At 42.7% G+C, this 22,956-nt stretch overlaps 1 protein-coding gene across 2 annotated transcripts in view; it reads left to right on the top strand.

Moving 5' to 3' along the window:
• PRPSAP2 (phosphoribosyl pyrophosphate synthetase associated protein 2) overlaps positions 1-22,956 on the top strand; it is a 444,139-nt gene that overhangs the window by 143,643 nt on the left and 277,540 nt on the right. For both annotated transcript variants that reach the window (XM_078665175.1, XM_078665176.1), the window contains exons 5-6: positions 10,710-10,882; positions 14,488-14,603. In XM_078665175.1, coding sequence (XP_078521301.1) covers positions 10,710-10,882; positions 14,488-14,603 — 289 coding nt within the window. The remainder of the gene's footprint in view (positions 1-10,709; positions 10,883-14,487; positions 14,604-22,956) is intronic.

The following is a 22,956-nucleotide window of genomic DNA, read 5'->3' as shown; positions in this document are numbered from 1 at the left end:
TCGGCCCAAGGCAATCTCAGTAACGTTGATAGGCAGAGTGGGGCTGAAGGAGCCGCCGCAAGCTTCTGGTGCGTTGTGATCACCCTGTTTGCCAGTAGAAGTGTTAAGTCCAGGAACCATGAGAATGCCTTGCATTTATGGGGGCGGCGGAAGAGTCCTGATGCACAATGTTCACAAGAGGGCTAAAATGAGTATGCTGGTGCGGCGTGTCAGAGTTCAGAAAACTTGTGTTATTATTATTAATTGATTCTTGATAGAGTGCATGGCTAGCCTTAGGCATCCCAGTGCTAATTCCAACCACAAGAGGTTTCAAAACGTCATCCGAGATGAACAGTCCCAGAGAATGTGGTAGAGGTCTTACTGGGAGTGATGGCATCGGGGGTAGAAGTCGGATGTCCCATTTAAGAGTCAGGGGAAAGGTAGGCACGATGAAGCATATATAATTTGATTAACTTGAAGCGTGAATTATGCAAGATGGTGCACAGGTATTCAAGCCCCTCAGCCCACTCCTCATTATTCAAACCCCGTTAAAATTCAGATTCCCATGCCTCAAGTAGGCGCCGCAGTAGGATCTGTGGATTTGGGTTATGTGAATCTTATAGCCAGGTCACACAGTGTCTGTTCGTGCCCATGTATAAGGTATGGGTCGGTGGTTGATTGTTTGGTTCCTCGTTTCCCAATGCCCATGTGGTCGGTAGTGTATGATTGGAATTAGCCCTTGTGAAATGAGTTATTTTGGGCGAGGTCCTAGAAGGTTTGGAAGGGGCCGTTATCAAATTAGTCTCCGATGGAGGATATCCCTGCTTCCGCCCGGGGCACCAGGAGCCGGTAGTCTAGGTAAATATGCTGTTATGGGAGGCCCAGTAGCAGAATATTAGGGGCATAAGGAGTTTTGCATTTTATAAGAATACAGAGTCATGCCAGGGAGAGAAGGGCCACGTCAATCAGTCAGCAGGAGTCCTCTGGGAATATATGCATCAGCCCTGCAGTTAAAAAAAAAAAAAGATTTTTATATAGCGCGAACCAGACCCGAAGATATCCAGTATCAGAGCGCTTTACATGAGCACCAGTTTCATTACAAAAGGACACATTCATTTTTTTTTTTCATCGTTAGGCACAGGGAGATAGTGATTTGCCCAGAATCACAGGATGTTAAGCGTCCATGCCGAGGCTCGAACCTGGTTCCCCAGCATCGAGGTCGACCACTCTAGCCATAAGGCTACATCCTCACCCTTGCTTGATAAAATGTGCCCTGTTGAGTTCCTTTAAGAACCCGAGTCTGAATGGAATGGAGAGAACAAATAATTGTATAATAGGGGTGTTTTTGATGCAGGGTGAAAGGAGCTTTTGTGCTGTTCTTGAGCTAAACGTTTTTATAGTTATTGGATAATTGCATCCAAAAAGTTGAGCAAGAAAGGGCTTATACGAGGTTACAAGCTCTGCTCATTTGCCATCCCTGCTGGTAGAACAGCCTGCTTGTGGTGTAGAATTCTAAAGGCACTAAACATTGGAAGAAACCTCATTAAGCACCTTGGATGCATAAATATAAGTTTCTTGCAGAAGTTGTTGATTCACTCTTCATCCTTTTGGAGTTTGGGATTTTAAATGTATTGCCCACTGCAAGAAAACATGAATGTTGAGACTACAAATATAGTTGTACAAAGTAAAATATCTCGTTAATATCTATTGTCATCAGTTGGAGACAATTTCTTATGGCAACTCATGTTAGGACATGGAGTCCCTGAATGTTCCCGAAATTGAAGAAATGCAATAGTGTGTTTTATAATGGCTTTTTTTTAATCAGTTGGCAATTCCCCACATCAAGATTCTAAAAAGGCACCCGAGTATCATGAAGCATATTATACACTTAAAGTTTTGCTTTCAGTTAGAGGATTTGTGCATTCCTACATGAGTCAGTCTTGAAAGTTAGCTTCTATTTTTCTGTTGAGGGTAGAGGAGCGAATGTTTAACATACTTGCACAGTGGACAAATCCATTTACGGCTCAGTTTTTCACAGTCTGTGTCTATTTGATTAACCTCTGGATACAATTAATGTTAAATTTACATTCCGATAGGCCCGAGGCGAACAATACTATTGGGCATCAAACGGTTGTATATCTAGTGGATTGTCTTTTCCATTATGATTTTCTATTAGAATGGTTACCAAATACATGCAGGTTCCTTCTGGGTTGTCTCTGGCTTTTTCCAGGACGCTTCCACACCTCTAGTCTTGCTAAATATTATTCCGGCAGAGATAAGTGGGATTACATTTAGACATCTGGCTGCATATTCTGTAAATTATAGCCCAAAGGACTAATGTGCTTCTGTGGATTTATAGGCGCAACAGACTACTCAGAATAAAATTGTCTATTTAACTGGGACCATTTGTATAAGGCCTCGTGCTACACAATTCTACATGATAGTCTAATTCTAAAAGTTATGAATGTTAATGAAGATCACATAATGGAGAGGAAGGTTACTTACCTACAACATTAAGTTTCCAGTATGGGCATCTGCCTTAGATTCATAGACCAACCTAGATAGTTCTCTTAAATATGGAGTACAAGAATATTTAGTAGATTTACTATTTCTTACTCCACATGTATGTACTTTGAAGATATATATATATCCTCAGGCTACATACATGTGGAGTTGAGTATAGAAAATCTATACATACTCACCGTTTGATATTTTGTCAATGATATTAGTGTACCATGATATCCTGTACTTTATATTCAGGAGCTACACCACCAACCTTCTATTGCATTTTGGAGAGATGTTTAGTCCCTTCTTACTTTTAAAATTGACTTGAAGCCTGATCGCACTTGTTATTGGAGGATTGTGTTTTGACAGAGCTTGCGTAAATATGCTTATTGTACACACTTTCTTTTAAAATGACCCAAGATGCTTTACAGTGGGAGAAATATCCAAAGTTTGTGAAACCAAAGAAGATGCCTATATGGGAAAACTAGTGTAACAAGTAAGTAATATTTACCTATGCATTGCAAGACTGTTCCTACACATCAGGCAAGCATCCCTAGAAGGTAGCACTTTAGAAATGTGGGTTTTTGTGTTGGGTCTAGCTGTCACTTGGCTTCCTTAAGCATTCACAACTTTGACAGGAATTCGACAGCATAAGGGGGAAATTTAGAGCCATCGGTTAACTCTATTCCTTACTGCACTAGCCGCTCTTCGTGCCTCTTAGGGCGCATTCTTTTTCTCAGTTCTACAGGGATCTGAGTTTGGCTGCATGGTGTAAAGATAAAATCATTAGTAGCCTGGTTATAGGCTGTGGTGTAGTTCCTAGAGCTATGTGTTGCGCTGATTGTAAAGGAAATGTAGGGAAAAATTACTCGAAGGCGCAAGAAAGTTGCCTCAGCCTTGTTCCTCCCCACTGAATTAATCCTAGGTGACCTAAAATATGGACCACAACATCATACATTATTATATTATACTGGAGAAAACGTTTGTAAGTGAGAATTGCAAATTCATAGTTATTACCAAACTACCCCATGCCGGCCATAACATAGAACCTCTCGTATATGATCTTCAGAATGTTCCTCAGTATCAATTAAAAACTAGTATACAGCTGTCTCATTGTAAATCATACTTGTTGGACCCAAGTAATCTAACTTCTAGTGGGCAGAGCTCCTTACCGTTTTACAAGTATAAAGTAACTGTTAACCAAATCCTTACTCTAATGTCCTACACTCCCTTCTTTCCAAATATTTTAGAAACTTTACCTGGAAAAGCTGGTGTAAAAGAACGTGGTTTCAGTAGTCGTTCTGAGAATATGCCATTGTAAGTTGTTTGAGAGGCACGTTCCAGATATTGTCTTCCTCACCGGCCAAGCTGCATAAGATTACACGAAATAATTATTACTGTCCTCGCTGTAACTATAATGCTGCTGATGATATCCATATTTTTTTAGAATGCCCACTTATTCAAGAATATTGGAAAGCGGTTTTGGATTTTGTGGGCGAAGTACTTTCAATAACCCCTATTTGCTCTCGCCAACTTATCTTTTTTGGTCTGCTGAAAGACTACAATATTAATAGTTTGGATACCCAGTTTATTTTTTACATAATAGCTATTGCAAGGAGACAAATTTGTATGGAGTGGAAGTCGGTGTCTCCTCCGAGATTTGCAGCATGCTTGAAATATATAATGGAAGTATGTAAAATGGATTTGGCTGGCACTAGTGCCAATACTGAGAATGTTTGGTCTAAATTGATGGTCTGGATAAATAGGTGAGCGGTCCTGTGATTATGCCAGAGGTTGTGTCGGTCCCGTCCTCTTTCAGGCCTAGGGCGCCTAAAATAGGCCTGGAGGAGTAGGACAAGGAAAGCAGCCTACCTCTGGGGATCCCTGTCTGCTATGACACTGTTTCCAGGGCGGACTCGAAGTAAAACAACAGTGTAAGAGGCAACAGTGGGGCCCACCTAGAGCACATATATTCTGGTGGCATATATGAGGACAATAAAAAAAAATAAAAAAAAAAAAAAAAAAGATATTGTCTTCCTGTTTTATCTGTATGTTGGGCAGTATGTAAGGAAATCTTAGCCTCACTATGGTACACATGTTGTTCACGATGAGCTTGAGAAAATGGCTGGGATTTAGCAACTTTCATATGCAGCTTACTTACGAAGTCTGGGTTTTGTGTTCATTGAATCAGACAGTATTTTTGCTTTTTCGGGAATTATTAAAGAAAGTGCGTTTCAGGGTGAATGTGCCTGTTTTTTTTTATCTGCAGGTCTTTTAACAGTTTGTGTATATGGTTAAATGTTATACAAGGCATTGAGGTGTTTTTCTGTACAACAAACATACCGATTCTTGTTTCTGAAATGAATATTTCTCGGGCTAAAAAAGATTTTTAACTTGCAGTGTTGTTTAGGTTATACTGGTTAATTCCTTGGGAAAAATTAATCCACGAATGGTGCTCTTTGTTCCATTTTTCGGTGGCACTATTTGAAATTAGTATTTTTAAAGTGATAGCTAGCAGGCTTATTTGTATGGGCCTCATTCAGTAGGAAAGCTTCTACATCCCAACTTGTGGGATCCTAACCCACCCTCGTCATCAGTGGAATAATACAATTGAAAACAGACCTCACTTGTCTGTATTTAGACTTTTTTTCTAGTCCTATTTCAAACATGTAACAGAGCTCAGAATTAACATTTTAGAATACAGCAGCATTCCACCATCCATCCCAGTTAATCCCATCTCAACACTTAGCAACATACACATTCCTGCTCTTCTCTATGATTCAGATCTCCAAAGTACCTAATCTGTCGTGTCACCAGCTACATCAGTTTTTAAGCCACGCAGATGCTTTGGTGAACCAGACTATAATAATAAAAAAAACTTCTGTATTTTTAAATGTAAAAAATCAATCTTTAGCATATTCTAGACAAACTTCTTTACTTTTTCCCTTTTGGCATAGAAAGGAAAAACTATCTTAAAAGGTGGTTGTTCCGAATTGTGCTCTAGTGCCCATGAATATGTGTTAACACATGCTTTTTAGGTCGAGCTGGAGGTACAATGCAAAGAAAGCATTGTCCAGCTCGATAACTATAGTCGTCCGTCTCCTGGGAATCTGAGACAGCGTTCGGCCACGCGCTTCTGGTGTCTCAGATTTGTCTTTGTGAGCGCGCTTTTGCTGCTGGCTGCTTGCTGTGTGGGCGCGCTTTCGCTTTCAGTTAACGCGCTGATTTAGAAACAAGTGCAGGCATACAGACGGACAGACACCCCCCCGCCGCGCACACGCACACACACACATAGAGAACCCCCCCGCCGCGCACACGCACACACACACACATAGAGAACACCCCCCCCCCGCCACCGCGCATACACACACACACCCTTGGCCAGCTGGCGGCCGCAGCATTCGTCGCTCACCACCACCTCCTCGATGCGCCAGAAGGACACCGTGTTCAGGCTCAGCAGCTGGGGGTCGAAGAGCAGCGTGTCGTCCGGCATCATGGCAGGAGGGAGCGGCGGCATCATGGCAGGAGGGAGCGGCGGCATCATGGCAGGAGGGCACTCGTCGCTCACCACCACCTCCTCGATGCGAGTCGGCTCAGCCGACAACGAGGAGACAGGAGCTGACCAGCCGCACCACGCGCAGCATTAAAACAGCATGGCAGAGTCGCATGCATTACGACGCACGCTTTAGATTTGGTCGCGCGCGTCGCGTGAGCTGCCTAAGTTTCGGTTTCGTAGTGAAGAGGAGCAGGGCAGCGGGGAGTTGGTGACGAGCGTGTCGGCGCCCGCGGAGGAACCACGACGAACAGCAACGGAGGCGGCGGAAGCGCTGGAGGAAGGGGTAATGCTTGTTTTAATTTTGAGCCATTTTTATTAGTAATGAGCAAAAGCACTGAACAAGAAAGCAAGCACCTGGCCTTAGGTGTTTCGAGTGAACAATGGCGGCTGTTTCCTGGAGCATGTCTTTAGGGCTTGACCTGGGTGTCCTGTTAGCAGCTTTGTCTGCCTGGCTCTTCAGTGTTTGCAGAGTCTGGTTCATGGAATGCTTTGGTGTTCGAAGGCTCTGCTGTAACTGGTGTCAGTAAGTGCAGAACCTGCACTTTTATAAGCAAAGGTTCTACTTTCAGTGACAACAGATCCTCGTTCGTATAGTGTTTTGGTGTGCTAAGCTTCTTGTTTGGCTGGAGGCTTCGGTCGGTGCAGAGCCTCTCCTGATAGCGCAAATGTATTCGAGGACGCTGGTGCGACTGGGGGCTTCGGTCACTGCAGAGCCTGGTCCTTATAGCGCCTTGGTATGTTGCCAATCTATTTGATTGGCACTTCAACAAAAATACAATGCGTCCGCCTAGCGCTTAGAGGGCTCTGGTGTGGCTTTACAGGCTTCAACCTCTAGTTTGACTCTGGGTTTGACTAGCAGTGCCTGTGACTGTTTCCATCGGAGCATCAGTTGCAGGAACGGCGTGTCCATGCGGAACATGACTGGGCTTCCTTCTGTCCCATTGTCCACCCTACAACGAGGACACCTGGTGACTGTTTGGATGGGTTGTGTCCAGAATGCCTAGGCTGCCAGGCTGTTACCGGGGTGTTCATGCTTCTCAGTGGCTGCTCATTGCTGTTGCGAGTCCATCCACATTGCTGCGGTTTGTCCCCTTCATCTTTTCCAAGCATTGGTTGTTTCCACAGAACTGGGATCTTCCGCCTCACACTCCGTGTACATTGTACTTCTTGCATTCCTGGACAACTAATCACTGATTGGGTAAGGGCTACGGGTAGCCAGCAGCCACTTGTTTGACTATGTTATTGTTGTTATATATATTTTATTAGCTTCTTGTCGTGTTATTAATTTGGTAATTGTTTGTGTTTTTTCTGCTGGCAAGTACACATGTTATTTCTGTCTCTCTGCTCTGCAAGAAAGGACTGCTTGCTGACTGTGCTACTCTTCACAGGTGCAGAACTCTAACAGTTGAAACACATAACCTATTCGGCTGTCTTAACTTGTAAGCAAGCTCTGGGCATCTTCTGGGAACCAGAGGTCAATGCAAGTTTGTGGGCCAATTCCTACCCTGTTCTGAGATGGTTGTGGATGTGTACACCTAACCCGTCACAGTTGAATCTACTGCCGTCCCCTCCCACGAAGGAATCCGTGCACCCCCGGCTTCTGCTGCTCTGAAGCACCCATGTCTCTGGCCTTGCAGTTGTCCCATCTCCATATGCTAATGTCTCCAAGTGTAGTTGGAGACACTTCTGCAATGTTGCGGTCGCTGTGTCTCATGGCTTCAGCATGAAAGGTTGGTGAGTCACTTCTAAAAGAAGTTACGGCGTTACTTCTGAAGGGGAAGTTAGTCATTTGAGCTGCATCTCCTCCTGTGTTGCTGTAGCATGTGCTGTCCTGTATACCACCACAGCTGTCTGTGCCTGTCAGACCATGTAGGCACCTTGTGTTACAGTGCCATCCTGACCATTCATGCAAATATGTACACTAGACTCCATTATTCTGCCATTCATGCAGCTGTTGCACTGAAATCCGGCTCCACTCCAGCCTCTGAAGCTGCACCTGTGATGTCACCATGTGCATGTGAACTTTCCCTGTGGTGTGATACTAATGGGTCATTTGTGTAAATAGTGTTGTTTCAAATTCAATGCCAAGGGCTACTCTGTGCCACAAAGCGAGGCCTTGAGCATTGCCTTGCTAATCAGGTTTAGGAAGGTTAATGGTGTATTATTTGGAAAACGGAAAGGCCATATCGGGCATTGTAACAATGGACTAACCACTAGAGACCCTTGCAACCTGCTCGGCTCCTAAGGTCTCCGATAATGTTACATTTTACTCCAATTTTGGGGTTAGGCTGGCCCGGTTTGTCTCTGTGAACCAGCTTCCCTTTGTCTGCACTCTTTCCAACATCTGATGGATTAATTGCACGCTCATTCACCTTGACTTAAAGGTTTGGGCAGGTGATTTATTTGCCGCAATGCTCACTTGCACTTCCCACGTTCTGTGGGTCAGGGAACAAAGGTGTCCCTTCTCTTGGGTCAGCATGTCTGTTGCAACCAGTGGAAACCAACTGTCTTCATGTTGAAAGCTGCGTCCTTAAGGGAATGCCTTTTTAAGTTTATTTTTTTTAATTTTTTTTATGTCTTTTATTTATAGACCTGCTGTTTTCATCGGTCTGTCTTTCGGTATAATTACCTGGCAGCTGTCTTGCTACTTTCATTTGCCTGTTTTTCAGAGTATGTAAACCAGTGTGATGTATTTTAAGCTACTGCTGTACTTGTAGATTCCTGTTCCCATCTTGGGATGCATTCCAGCGGAGATCAGCCTGGCTACATTACAGATTTCCATTTTGTGACTTTATGCTGCTTTTTCCCCCTGATCACTTTAGGGTGCCTGGTATAGTGAAATTGGCTACTTGTTTCCATATCCCTTTTCCACTGCCAATGGCAGCAGTGTTTGTATTTCAAGAGCACTCTGTGAAGGACACGCCCTTCCTGTGCCCTGCTCTTTGTTTTTCAAGCTTTGGTGTTTATGCAGGTTTGGGAAAGTCACCCTGAAGCCGAACACTGGAGTGTTGCCCCCAAGAGTTGGTTGCTGCCTTTTCTTAACCACACCATCTCTCCTAGTCTGTTCACCACAACAAAGACCCGAATTAATGCAAAGCATTGTCATTTACAATGCCAGTAACTCAAACTTTAATGCTGCGAGACCTATTGCATTGCAAATGCTTGTTAATCGTAGTATACAAATGCAAGAATGTGAAAACAAGCACTCTTAAAAAGGGAGTATGACCGGCGCTAGGAAAGTCATTTCCCACTAGAAACATTTTGGTACAATTACAACAGCTCTTGAAGCCAGAGCATCACAGAAACTTTGGTGTATTGTACACAACCCCAGGCAGCTTGATGTACTAATTTGTCTAGCTGCCAAAATGTAATGGTGCGGCCAGTGCCACGTCCTTGTGGACTCACCACCCTTCTGCTCCTACTTTGAAGCATGCAGGAAGATCCAAATAAATGCTTTTAGCTCACTGACATAAGGAATCTGGCACCTTTTCTTCAGGCATCCACATAATATAATGCCCACTAAAACTTCACAATGTCAACCGCATTCCCATTTTACAAGAACTTTTTACCTATCCGTGTCTTGTCCCTCCCATGCTTCTTATTCTTCCTTCCATCGAGTCCTCAGCCCACTTCTGAACTGACCCTATTACAACCAGAAAGTTGTCATGTGTGACAAATGAACCCATGAAAATTCTCTTTTCAGATATTTGTAAATGCCTTGAGTCCTATTCAGCTCTATGTAAATCTCATATACCCACCCAAATTTCTACCTTGATTTGTTTAAAATATGTATAAGATATGTTAATAGCATGTTCTATTCTGTATGATTTATTAGTGCCAGAAGGAAACTGATCATGTCCTTGGTACTTATAGACAAATGCATTTGACAAGTGAGTACACTGTGAGGCCACCACACCCTAAAACCTACTGCATGGTTCTGAAGTGGTATTGTGTTCTTAGTTTAATCTCTTGACGTATGGCCAGACAGAAGGAAACCATTGTTGAAGCTAAGTACATTTTCTTACTTGGTATTTGTATACTCTTGAATTCAATGAGGTCTAACTGAATACTAACGCTTGTATCAAAATGCATTTCTTCGAATACCGTGGATCTTTAGAAATTTACTTGACTTATTGAATGCAAGTTGTCTGCTTCACAAAAGCACCAAAACATCTGCTACCATATACTGGGAAATCACAGTAGGGTACTACAAATCTGATTTTGGTTATTCTGATTGCAAACCTCAATCTTCTGGAGCTAAAGATAAAAAAGTGTTCTTATATCCAATAAAAGAACTCTCCAAACGCAGATGTTTCACAGTGATTGACTGCATACACACTGCTCCATTACTTGTATTCCAAGAAATATGGAAATTGAGTAGCAAAGTGGTGTGTTGTGTCGCTGCATAGGGGTAAATTATATCAACTCTTATGATGTATTTAAATTGCAGGCCATGCTAGAGATTTAGTCATGCTGCCCTTCTTTTTTGGCAAATATTCTCAGTGGTTGAACCAGCCTGCTCCAGCGGTTTAAAGTGTGGTTCAGCTATTACTTGTTGCTTTGAGCTTGCGCAGTTAAATTTCTTTGAGCTCATCCCATTTAAAAAATAAATTAAAAAAATATTTTAAGTATGCATGTCTACAGTACTCCAAACTTCTCCCGTTTCCAGGGACGTGAATACGACAATCATGGAACTCCTGATCATGGTGTATGCATGCAGGACCTCCTGCGCGAGGAGCATCAGCGGAGTCATACCCTACTTCCCATACAGCAAGCAGTGCAAGATGCGGAAAAGGGGCTCCATTGTTTCTAAGTTACTGGCTTCAATGATGTGCAAAGCCGGTAAGACGGAAAGGATGTTTCAATTGAACTGGAAAAAGGGTGAGAGGGGCGGTACAACTGGTAAGAGGGCTAAATGGGATGTATGGGAGTGGGGAGGGGAGCTACTCACTTTTTGTGATCACTTGAAGAAGAGTTCTGATCCTCAGTACCAGAAGTATCAGATCCAAATACAGTTACTGAATTAGTACCAACGCAAAGTCTCTCCCTTAAGCATTCTTTAGAAGCATATATTCAGCATTATATTTTAATTGGGCTCTGAGCCTAGCAGGAAATACTTTTTTGTGAAGGTGATTGAGTGTGACACCCTTGAATTATGTGTACAAGGCTTTCGTCATAGCATGCCTGTCTTAAATAGATTGTGAGCAGCAATGCGGTCTCGTGTAAATCTAAGACCAGCTCTAGCAGTGACGAATCGGAAAAGAATTGCTGTGGATCCTCTACCTTTTACATTGTTTCCTTTAAGCTTGATTGTACAATAGCAAACTTAAGAGAGAGGGAATTCCCCATTGGTCTGAGTGGTCTTGTTGACTGCACTGTCATTTGATTTTACCAGGCTGCATTTTCTCATCAGTCCATGGGGTCCCTAGTATTTTTTTATTTACTAGAAGCGAAGCAGTTTATTAATCTGTGTTTTATTACCAAACTGTCAGATATATTGCAGACTCCAATTTCCGGTGAGTGGTAACCCCATGGTGGGTTTGGTACCAGGGGAAAAAGTGAGCGAAAATTTTAAAACATGTTTATTACAGCCAATATTGACTTTTCAGTGTTATCTCTCTCCCCTTAATTCCAGCTTCATTCACGTTGTGAAGGGCGGCTAGCAGAACCACCAAACAGACAATTTAATTTATTTGCGAATTTAAAAATCAGAGAAAAAGACAAAATCTGTTGAAATAAGTCTGCCTTCCCTGACAAATGATTGTGGCGCAACTGTTTAAAGCTTGGCATGAGTTCTCCATCTTTTCCCCGTGTATTTCTCCTTGTAATTAAAGGAGGCATACATTTCAGTTAATTCGTGCCCTTGTTGTAAGAAATAGTGACTGTCTCTGCGACATTTCAGTGCTGCAAATCTACAGCTGTCAGGTAAACTGTTTTAAAAGGACTGTGTGAACTTCATTCGGCCTCCACATCTTAGAACAATATTTTCTAACTGTGGCAATATCCCAAGTCTTTTTGCTGAACAGTACCTACCCTTATGTATAGTATTTTGCTTCGCTGAAAACAGGAGCATCTTCAAGGAGAGAAAATAAATGTCCAATGTAGTCCTATACACATTTTAACAGTTTTACAGAGTGTGCATTATTTTTCTGGACAGAGAGCCATTTAGGTGACATCATCACTGTGCCCTGCCGACACCCAGTCAGTCGTACACTGCATCTAATAAAAGTTGTACAAAGCCCTGCCTTCACCCTCCACTTACAGAAGATAACCGTTATTACAGTATATCTGATCATGTTTTCCCATCTGGGGGCTGTATTGGCAGACATTGCACCAGTAGCTAAAGTTTAGTTTGTATACCCCTACCCCTTTAAATGGTTACAGGCTATAATGATGACTTTTGAGCCCTAAACATTTTTTGACGCTATAGCCTGCCAGTAATACAAGTCACCAGTCTTTTGAATTTTCATTTGACTCCCCACTTGAACTTACATTTGTTGAGGCTTTAAGTGTAGCACTTTTTTCCTATCCGTTACTGGTTCTTCTTCAATGTCACTTTGCCTTGTTTCAGTTGGCCTCGATCTTGCTTGCGATTGGTTACTATCCAAGCTTGAGTTTCTATTTTTGGTGCAGTCCCATTGCTACGTAAGTTTCCATTTTTTTCACATAATAAATACTAATGGGACCCACTTAAACCCAGAATAGCGCGGATTCTTTTCAGGGCTTCTTTTTTGCTTCACTGGTATTTTGTCACTGCACAACAAATAACACTTCTCCCCAAGATTGACAGTGCCCTCAACCAGAACAGTCTCACAAAGCAGAAGGTCTTAAACTTCATTTTGTACGCAATGCACATATTTGCTTATTGCGACTGTCTCTATTCATATCCGTCAGTTTCTTAGCGTGTTAAGTAACGTTTTTCTCAATTCAACTTTTCCTTTTATGCCTTAAAATTCCTACAGTGATAGACAATAAAGGTTAATTAGCTTGTGCTACAAGAACGTATGTCAGGTTCGTAAATGTTTACATTTGTACGATTCCACCCTTTTAACTTCCTACAATGTGTGCCGTGTTCGATCTACCTAGCTTCCCATATGTCTTACTGCACCTTCTGCACACCATCTTGATTGATTACTACAGAGGAGTGTTTTAATACATTTATTATTAAGAGATGTTAATGATCATTGGCATGTTCTTATCTTGCACCTTTCTCGAATGGGTGTACAAAGTATGTAAAGAGAAGAAAATGCTGCCAGTGTATTAAATGTGAATAAAGTGGAAGATGTTCAACTTTAGTAATAAAGTGATGTTGGTGGGTACTATAAGTTATTACTCCTTGCCAAGACTTTTGCAAATGAAGTTCCTGGTAAATAGTTGTGTTGCAGCATGGGCCTGCACTTATTGTTTGGCTTAAATACTAACCTTCTGTTCCATTTAGGCCATGGTGGCTGGGGATATTTTCTAGCAGGACCATGGTGCAATAGTTGTATTTGCTTCTATATCCATATTAAATACAAATGTCTCCCCGTGTGAAACAAAGTTTGAAACTGGTGTTTAGTACGTTTTGTGTCTGTGTAATAAAAGCTGCATTTTGGTCTGCCCTTGGTGAGATTTGCATCTTTTTCAGACCATTGATAGGCACTAACCAGGTTTGCATCTCACAAAGACTAAATCTAGAAGACCAGTAAAATTAGAATTCCATTAAAAACTGATAAATCTATGTTGTCTGAGCTAGTGGATAGTTGTAGTTGTGCAAATTGTCAGCTTTGTTTCCTGGCTAGGTCCAGAAAGTGTTAGGGTGATCATTTCATATGTTGATCACAAGCCTATTTTGGATTTGAACTCTGTCTCGAACTATGTAATAGTTTCATTCAGGGTTTCATCAGTTGTTTTAGTAGGGATGGTAGTATGGGAAAATGTCTGTTCAAGATAGCATCTGTATTAAAATCAGGCACCAATCTGAAACATGTTTTCAATTTATGTTAAGATCACATGTTGATGGATTACAAATCACCATGCTGATTTTCCTAGGTGTCGTGTTCATTTATTAAGTGTTTATCTTGGTTTTGGTTTCATGCAGTAGTTTGGTATGTGATGGATGAAAGACCCTGTGAGGACCTCATTAAGAGTTCCCCAATGTAGGGTGTTAATTGAAGAAAATGAAAAAGTCATAGATTCTAGGTTCAACCCTGAGAATACCCAGGGGAATTACAGGGAAAGTAGGTAATTCATCATCTGTTTCCTCTACTAATTCCCTATTCTCTGTAGAAACTTGCTTCAGGCAACCTAAGAGTTATCAGAGTAGTTTGCGGCCCTTTAATCCCATGGCATCTAAACCGTTTAGCTTAGGTTTTCTTTGTTTGTGTATTTTAGCTTCAACCTTCTTCATCTGTGCTGAGTAAGTTAAAAAGTTTTTTTTTCTCATTTTGATATCTCTCTTGTCAAAGGTCTGACTCACCTCATCACCATGGACTTGCACCAGAAGGAGATTCAGGGGTTCTTTAACATCCCTGTGGACAACCTGAGAGCATCTCCTTTCCTCCTGCAATATATCCAGGAAGAGGTAAGCACAACAAATACCAAACCAGATCTGTTTGGACTTTGACTGATTTTTACATTTTTTTCCCCCTCGTTGTGAACGCCTTGCAGAATGGAATCATATCCTCTTGTTTTTCCCCAAGGCTGGAGGACCTCAGCGGAGAATTGCCACTTTCTGAATTTCACATGTTTTTATGGTACTTTTAGGACTATTAAACTGATGTGATATAACCAAGTGGAATGATATAAGAGCTCAATATTAGTGGTAGAATCATATGAGAGCTTGGTACTAATTGACCAGGTAGAATGACATATATCGTAGAGTTTCTTCAGCTTGAAAAGATTATGATTTTTTTTAAACTTCTTTTTATTAAACAATAGTCAGCTTTAACATACGTGGTCAAATGCTTACAATGGGTTGCATGTAGTTTCATTAGCGTACACGTTCTGTTTATCAAGACCCGTTCGTATATTAATAGTCAGAATCTCCTGATCACGGAGCCCCCCCCCTTAACTGATCAATGCCCCCCCAATCCCCCTGTAGTTTTTCTATTGCTGCCAAACTTTTTCCATTTCTTGGGATATCCCCGGGAAAAGATTTTTTTAATGTCCCATGGAAAACCTGAGAGCATCTCCTTTTCTCCTGCAGTATATCCAGGAAGAGGTAAGCTGTAAAAAAATACGAATAAACCATGACTGTTTGGGCTTTGACAGCCTTTTTCCTCATTGTGGAACACCTCCTGCAGAAAGGAATCCTAGCTGGTTTTCACCAGAGATTGGAGGACCTCAGTGGTGAACTTCACCTTTCTGTCTGACATCCATGTTTATGGAGCGTCTAGGTCTGAAATACGGGCGTGATATCGGCTTGTAGACTGATATAGGAGCTCAGTACTAATAGAAGGATCATGTAAGACCTTGGTACTAATTGACCAGATATAATGACATACATCGTAGAATAGCATCAGTCTCCTTAAAACATTTTATTTTTTTAAGTTAATCACAAAAATGTTGTTTAGGTCCAGTGACCAGATATGAGTGGTTAATGCTTTGTTGTTGTCGAGCTTTGCCTTTTTCTCAGTTCCTCAAGATCCTTCACTAGTCAACATTTACATTTTGCTTTAGCAGCACTGTGGAACATGTTCACTACTACAGACAACCATGTCCCAATATAATTGACAATAGTTTTTACACTTTCAGACTACTTCATTAGAATCTATGGTTAAATAAAAAGCAATCAAGAGCAGATTCTATCTGGATTGTGCCCACAATGTGATTGACCTACAACGTCACATATATGTTTGTTTTGAATACATTTTTGAAAGGTTCCTTCAGTTTAAGTTTGAATCTCAACTCATTAGAGGATCATTTTGTTACACCAGTAAAAGTAGCAGATTACTGCTTTCTTTTGTACAGCGTCAGTAGAACTTTAATTGTAGGAAGCCTGCTGAAACATTTTAGGTGATGTTAATTGCCTGGATGTAAAACCATTAATCTACCTAATGCTCTTAAGGGTTACACCCAAACATCCCAACTCTAATGTAATTGATCAAGTCTGATTTTTTTGCTATTCCAAATCGGCATGACTATAGATTTATTTATGTGTTTTGAATTTTAAGTTGATTTGCAAAATTGCGTTGCAGAGTTGTATAAATACAGGGAGAAGGATACTTTATATAGTTTGCAGGGTATCAGGCTTCCGTAGGTGTTTTTGTGTGAATTTATGAATACATTTTTTAAATCTCAGCACCAAAAAGCAGTTTGGAAGCTGAAGAAGTAAGCCAGTTTCATCCTGCTCTCTGATTAATCAGCTTGTAGTTTACTTATGGTGTTCCTAGGTCACTTGCTGAGACTTAAACATTTACTGATGGTTAAGAGTATGCCTGAAAAAGAAAAGTGCGATAGGCCTTGGTATGTATTTCACTGGACCTGATTGCCACTTAAAACGTAATTTTCTAATCAATACTGTAGTGCTGTAAATGTTAAGGGACCTATCCAGGATAAAAAAAAATGTAGAAGTACGAGGGTAGCTTTAAATTTCCAGTGGGAGATCATAGAGGGTGATTCGCTATTTGCTGTGATTGTTCTCTAATGGTAAATCTTATCGCATTGTTTTCACTGTGCTAAATTTTACACCATATTCAAGTTTCACGAAAAGGCCAGGCATCATTTTAACTCGAAGGGCTTTGGCTGCCATACTACCGCCTATTGTTTTTTCAGCAGAAATTCTATGCAACACAAGTCTGACATTGTTGGTGGATAATTTAGCCATCATTATTTTAGTATTTTTTTTTTAAAGAAAATGGGCATGCGGGGTGAAAACATTTTTGGATAGATTTTAGAACTTTGTTTCAAAAGTGAAATGTCTCTAATTAGCTTGGTTTTTGTTGTGTTTGGTAGTAGTACCAATGCTGCTTCCAAGGCTTGGCCTATCATCATATTTTATCCTGAACTATTAATAAAGCTAAATTAGGTCCTTCTGCATTGCATCTTTCATTGACATGGTATTAGAATATTCATCTCCACTCCAAGATGGAAATCCTCTGAGTAAATAATTCTGCATTCTAGAGTCTTCATTGATAGTCATAAACTTTAGATTAATCTTCTGCTTGGGTGTTTTTGGAACAAAGAGGAAAGCGTTAAAGTGTTGTAGTATTTTTGGGCAAGGGCCTGCCAACAATCATGCACCAGGAGCAGAGTGTTGAGGGGTTGATGAGGTGAGGACCTGCCTGCACTGCAAAATAGATCCAACATATTCACGTGTTACAGAGCACCCTCCAGAGGCCTATGACAGACAAGGGTCACTAAATGATAGGTTGGAATACCAAAGAAACTCATTTCAGCACCTACAACACTTCCTGCTACCTACATTTCTAAATAATGAGGGTCAGTGCAGCCCAATAGCTTGTGTACAACTCTTAAAGACTTAAGACTCCATGAACTTCCATTACCCATGATGCCTAGTACTGTTAGTGTCCTCACAGTCAGTTCTTTGTAGGTCTCGCCTAGCGACGCAGCGAAGCTTCTCGCTAGCGAGATCTATTGTCGCCGACTTGCTTTGCGATGTGGGACAGGAAAGGTGCACGCGCTCCAAAGACATCAGCTGTGAACGCGCCATGTTCATGCTCACGGCGTCTCTTTCAGACAGCCGATGTGCATGCTCATGGCCTCTCCTACATTGTGCGCATTACAGACATGTCTCACCGGTCTGCAGGTTCCCTGGCCATTTCCTTGGCACGCCGTGGGGCTCTCCTCACCACTGGGGAACCCCGTTTTGCCTCTGGTGCCATCCATGCTGTCTGCCTCGCTCTTCGCCTGGTCCCTCTGATGGGGCTGAGACTTCAGCATGGAGCCTGCAGGGTTCCGGACGTCCTCTCCGACAGTTGCTTCTTGTTTGTTTGGCAGGCCCCGCCCACGTCCCAACGAAGGCTGCCTGACTTCCGCTTTTGTCATCTGCACCGGAGGCAGGGAGTGCGCCCTGCGATGTCGCCTCCATATATGTGCACTGCACAGCATGGTAAGTGTCCTCCAAACAGTGCGCGCTCGCGTTGTTTGCACAATGCGCGCTTTCCATCCTCTCCCCGTTAGCTGAGTGTAAACCTATTTATTTTATGTACGTTTATAAATTACATTGAATGCCCATCTGACTAGATTCCATTGAAGATGCAAGATTTTATGGCGTAAACTTTATAGCCCTGTACTTTCCAGTCGGCAGGCTGACTATGTGGCTTTAGAACTTGCCACTGAAACCTGTTCAGGTGTGGCTGGTTCTACTGCTTCGAACCCCTGTAAGGCCTACTCAGACGTTCTTTGACCAGAGGTCGATAAAAGCCGTGCCATGCCGGTACACCGTGTGGCCCTCGCTCTTCTGCCTGAGGCTGGCTGGGTTTGGAGGTTCGGTGACCCTGACCCGGTTATGCTCTTCCTAGGAAGGGCTCCAGCCCGGCGCATGGTTATCTCACGCTCCCAAATGTATCCACACTTTATGAAATGGCCCAGAGTGCACCGGGACTGAGACGCTTTCTAGTGCCTCTTACAGAAAACAACGATTTCTAGTGTAGGAGGTATCAGATTAACATTACTCCTCCATGTGCCAGAAAAGCGCCGTGAGGTGAGCACTTACCTTGCCCTTTTCTGGGAGCAGTAGGATGGAGTTTAGGGGCATTATGAAGAACAGTGCTACATTTTAAAAACCAGCCCTGCATTTTGGGGAGGTTTCGAGCCACTTCCAATGAACACAGAAAAGCTGTGATGAGGATGTTTTTTTTCTAATCTTTTCTAACCCGCTGCGGCGTCTTATAGGACTGATTCGAGCTGGAAGTTGAACGTGGCACCCAGAGTTTGTCTTTCTCAGACACACCAGCGTGTAATGTACACACTCGTGTGCCTCTGTAGGGCGGGGCGGGACGGCAGCGGCGTCCGTGAAGCTGAGCCTAGTCTGTAAAATCAGAAGTGCAGGGACCCAAACGTTTGCCCAATACCAAGGCTGCCTCACATTGATTCCCACCCTTGTCTTCCACCACCCTACACTTCGGCCGGCTTATCTTATCCTTGCAGATTCTTTTTCACCCCCGTTTTCTCCCTGTGTTATTTTTCCCATATTTCTCTCCCTCCTCCTGGTACATTTCTTTCTCGTGCTCAGGGTCAAAATCTGAAGATGAAAATTAAATGCCGGATCCCAAAAACGAGTGAGGGAGCCCGTCTACTGCAACCAACGGCTGAAACTAAGCATTGCCTTTAACCGTTCCCCCATTGCTTTATGGTTAACGCAGCCCCTGCATTTCCATCATATTGTCATTCAAAGCACACTCCCTATTCGTGCACTCTCGAGACAAGGGAGACAGTTCGTGAACACGCGGCTGCACACTTGTCATACAACGCTCAAGTCAATGTGCCGCCGCATTTTAAACCCTGTAAGGCGACTATCGGTCTGTGAGGCAGAGGTAGGGGTCAAGCTGCGAGGGCACGTGGTGCGCACAAAGACCGTGAGCTCAGTTCTTTTGCTTGTCTTACCTGGACTACCAGGGCAGGGTGGACGGTTCCTGTTGCAGCAACCCCAAGACAGATGTACCTGTAACTGTCTTTGTCTAGAGTGGCATCGTCTACAAAAATGGTGGAACCACTGCATCCCAAGTAGTCATTGTTGGTTGAGGTTTATTTCAAGGTTTTTACCCATCACCTTTTTATGTCAAGATTAAACACACACATACCACCCTACCCACCAAATACCTCTGCAGCGGTCATTTACATTTTTCTCCGATGCACCACAGCATGGGTCAGCCACTGGCTCGTTACCTATTTTTTTCTCGGAGGTTTATATAGCGCAAATTTGACCCAAAGGTATCGGAGCGCTTTACATGAGCACCAGTTGCATTACAGAAGACAAGCATTTGCAATGCAATAGGTCTCGCATTTAAGCGAGTTTGAGCTATTGACATTGCAAATAACAATGCCTTTTATTTTTGTTTTTGTTTTAAAGACATAAAAAAAAGGCATTATCATTTACAATGCCAATAGCTAAAACTCGTGTAACTGCGAGACCTATTGCATTGCAAATGCTTGTTTTTTTCTGGCTTGTGTGAGTAGGATCCTGGAAAACACTGAGTGTTTTCTTACTTGGTTTTTTTCCCCAGAGAAAATTCTCTCAGAAGTCGGTTTCTGCTTTTGCTCAGCGTCTTTTCTTTTATATCTGGAAAGAGTGTCAAGCCTTTTATTCATCATTTTTCTGGAAATGTTTTCCTGTCAGGATGCGCTCTTTTAAAAAAAAATGGTATTCCCTTGTGTGTGTAGTGACTCGCTTCTCATTCCATAAAATAGTGAGTTCTATTAAAAGATGTCAGAAAGGACCCTACAGGATAGAGAAGGAAGCCGATTTCAAAGATAGCTAGAAGAAATTAGGGCAAAGGAGAAGAAAAGACATGAAGAGCCTGCCACAGTTTGCTCTGCTTCCACTAGGATGTTGCTAGCAATTTCAAAGGACCCCCTTAAAGGGAGATCCAGAGAGAGGAGATAAGAAAAGAGTGTGAAGTCGGAAAGACTACATGCCATTGTCATTCTCACCGTCAATGGTTCAGTTCGCTGTTGAAGATCACAGTGTCACTGTCGAAAGCATCAGCCCCAACGTTTTTGAGACCAGCTCAGTTCTGACAGGATCAGTTTTTCCACTCTAGTAAGCACTTGAAGCACTCAGTGGCATCTCTTGTGTTCTCAAAGCAATCCAGATGCATGACAATTTCTCCTTCACCCTAAATCCATACTGTACAGTTGGCATGACTACAACATTCATCGACTGCGCTACTGCTGTCAAGCCATCTCTCAGCATTTCCTAGATCTTTGAGACTTTGAGATTTTCTACTTCTACATTTTCACATGAGCTGCCAAAGAGACTGAGACTGTCTCCCACTCCAGAACCATATTTACAGACCTTATTGTTTTGTCATCCCGGCTGATGATTCATGATTCATTGCAGACCCCACTGACCTCTTGATCTACCTTGGTCTCCAAGAATGGTGTTCCAGTGTCAATGTCACCAATAAGGTAAGGGCCACTGATGGCATGGAGAGAGCTTGAGTGGCATACTCCCCCTCAAGCTTCTCATTCTCCCTTGTGAAACCTGAGTTTTTCACACACACCAAGGAGCTGCAAGTCCCCTATATTACCATCAGTGTAATCTTTGTGGTCTCAATCATATGAATGAGATTCCAGATGCTCATACACATCTCTGTGATCTACAGGATCTCTGGCTAGGGTTTCTCTGGTTGGCTATACAACTGCTTTTCTAGATGCTGTGGCAAGAAATCCGGCAAAATTAAATATCTCCACAAAAGTACTCTAGGCTACAGAGTGTGTAATAATGGACAACCTAGTACCAGGGGTATCACTAAGTGTACATGTATTTATATAGCGCAAATCACCGACACGGTATCTAAGCGCTTGCTTAGGGAACCCGTCCTGGCATTCCCCTGTGAGATAACCCGGCAGGGTATCCACAAGGTGAAAGCCAGGCATCCCGCCGCAAGGGGCCGTAGTGGAGATTAAGCAAGCTATTGCCCAGAGTCGCAGAGTGTGACCCCGTGAGTCGAGTAGGCACCGGAGCGAGAATTATCGAGTCCGTGGAATTTTTAGAGCCCGAGACCCGCCGAGGTGGGGAATCGAACCCTGGTCCACGGCCGATCTCAGCTTCCGGGTTTGCCGCCTCTAACCACTGAGCCTCACTTCTCCGGGCCCTCCTTCAGTTTGTGCTGTTTTTCCTGATTGGTAAAGAAAAATTTCCAACACCCGCCACTATTAAAGCAGCAACACCATAGCTGCTCAAGAAATAGAAGTCTTTCAAACACGATGCATTTTTAATTTTGCTCCAAGTGAGACCGCAAGTCAGTCGGACTCTTTAATGGTGCCGTCAGTTGGAGAAATGGGCCAACCCCTGTAACATCTGCACCACCTTATATGGAGAGCAGGAGTATGAATACAGCTGTGAGAAATGTTAGGAACAGCAGCAGCAGCTATGAAAAATGCCAGTGGCAGAGCCCTCCTTTGGTGCTCTGACAGAAACATTTGGTATGACCGAAGTCATTTGCTGAAGACCTACTAAGAAACTGTAGGCACGACTTCAAGGAAATGTTGCTCAAAGGTATCTAATCAGTTAAGTTGCGCAGACATAAACTCAGCGGAAATAGTCACTTCTGGTTAATGCATTAGAGTTACCTGAGACTTTTTTCCTGGTTTCCCCTCACTATGCTGAAGCCGGAAGCATAAATGAACATTTTGTACCTCCCGCTGTCAGGGTCTTGTTTGTTTGGATAGTATGCAGACAAAGAGATGGTAAGAATGGGGAATGAGGCAGAGGCACTCAAGGCATTCGGCTTTGAAAAGAAGAAAAAGTTCTTAGAGTCCGAAAGCAAAAATAGAGACCACTCTTACTATCCTTGTTGTGTTCCATCCGCTCGTTGGCCCTATTGGCAACATAAATACCACCAGCAACAGAAAGGCCAGGCATATCCTTATCAGTGGAAATACTCTTTCAACAGCCACCAGTAATACTTCATCATTCACCACTCCAGTAGGATAGCAGTATCATTATACCTGGACGAATGGGGAAAAAAAAAAAAAACAAGTGGGCACTGACAGTTGTAAGCGTGACTACTTTCTTCAAGGCATACAACTGTCGATTCCACCGAAGCCAGCCTTGACGTTTGAATTGTTCCCCTTGAGAAAGGAACCCTTCATTCTGTTAAAGAAGTGTACAATTAAGTTAGCACTGGCACATAAGGTAAACTGGATCCATTCAGGTAATTACGGTTTCAGAAATAAGGCCCTAGAGGCATTTCAGATCAATGTTTTGGCTAAGCAAGGCTAACACATGGATCAAAAGGAAATAGTTT

This window comes from Lissotriton helveticus, chromosome 10 (assembly GCF_964261635.1).
Source record: "Lissotriton helveticus chromosome 10, aLisHel1.1, whole genome shotgun sequence".
In the NCBI taxonomy this organism is placed as follows: domain Eukaryota; kingdom Metazoa; phylum Chordata; class Amphibia; order Caudata; family Salamandridae; genus Lissotriton; species Lissotriton helveticus.
The sequence above is the reverse complement of the archived record's forward strand: the minus strand, read 5'-3'. Positions and strand labels throughout refer to the sequence as shown.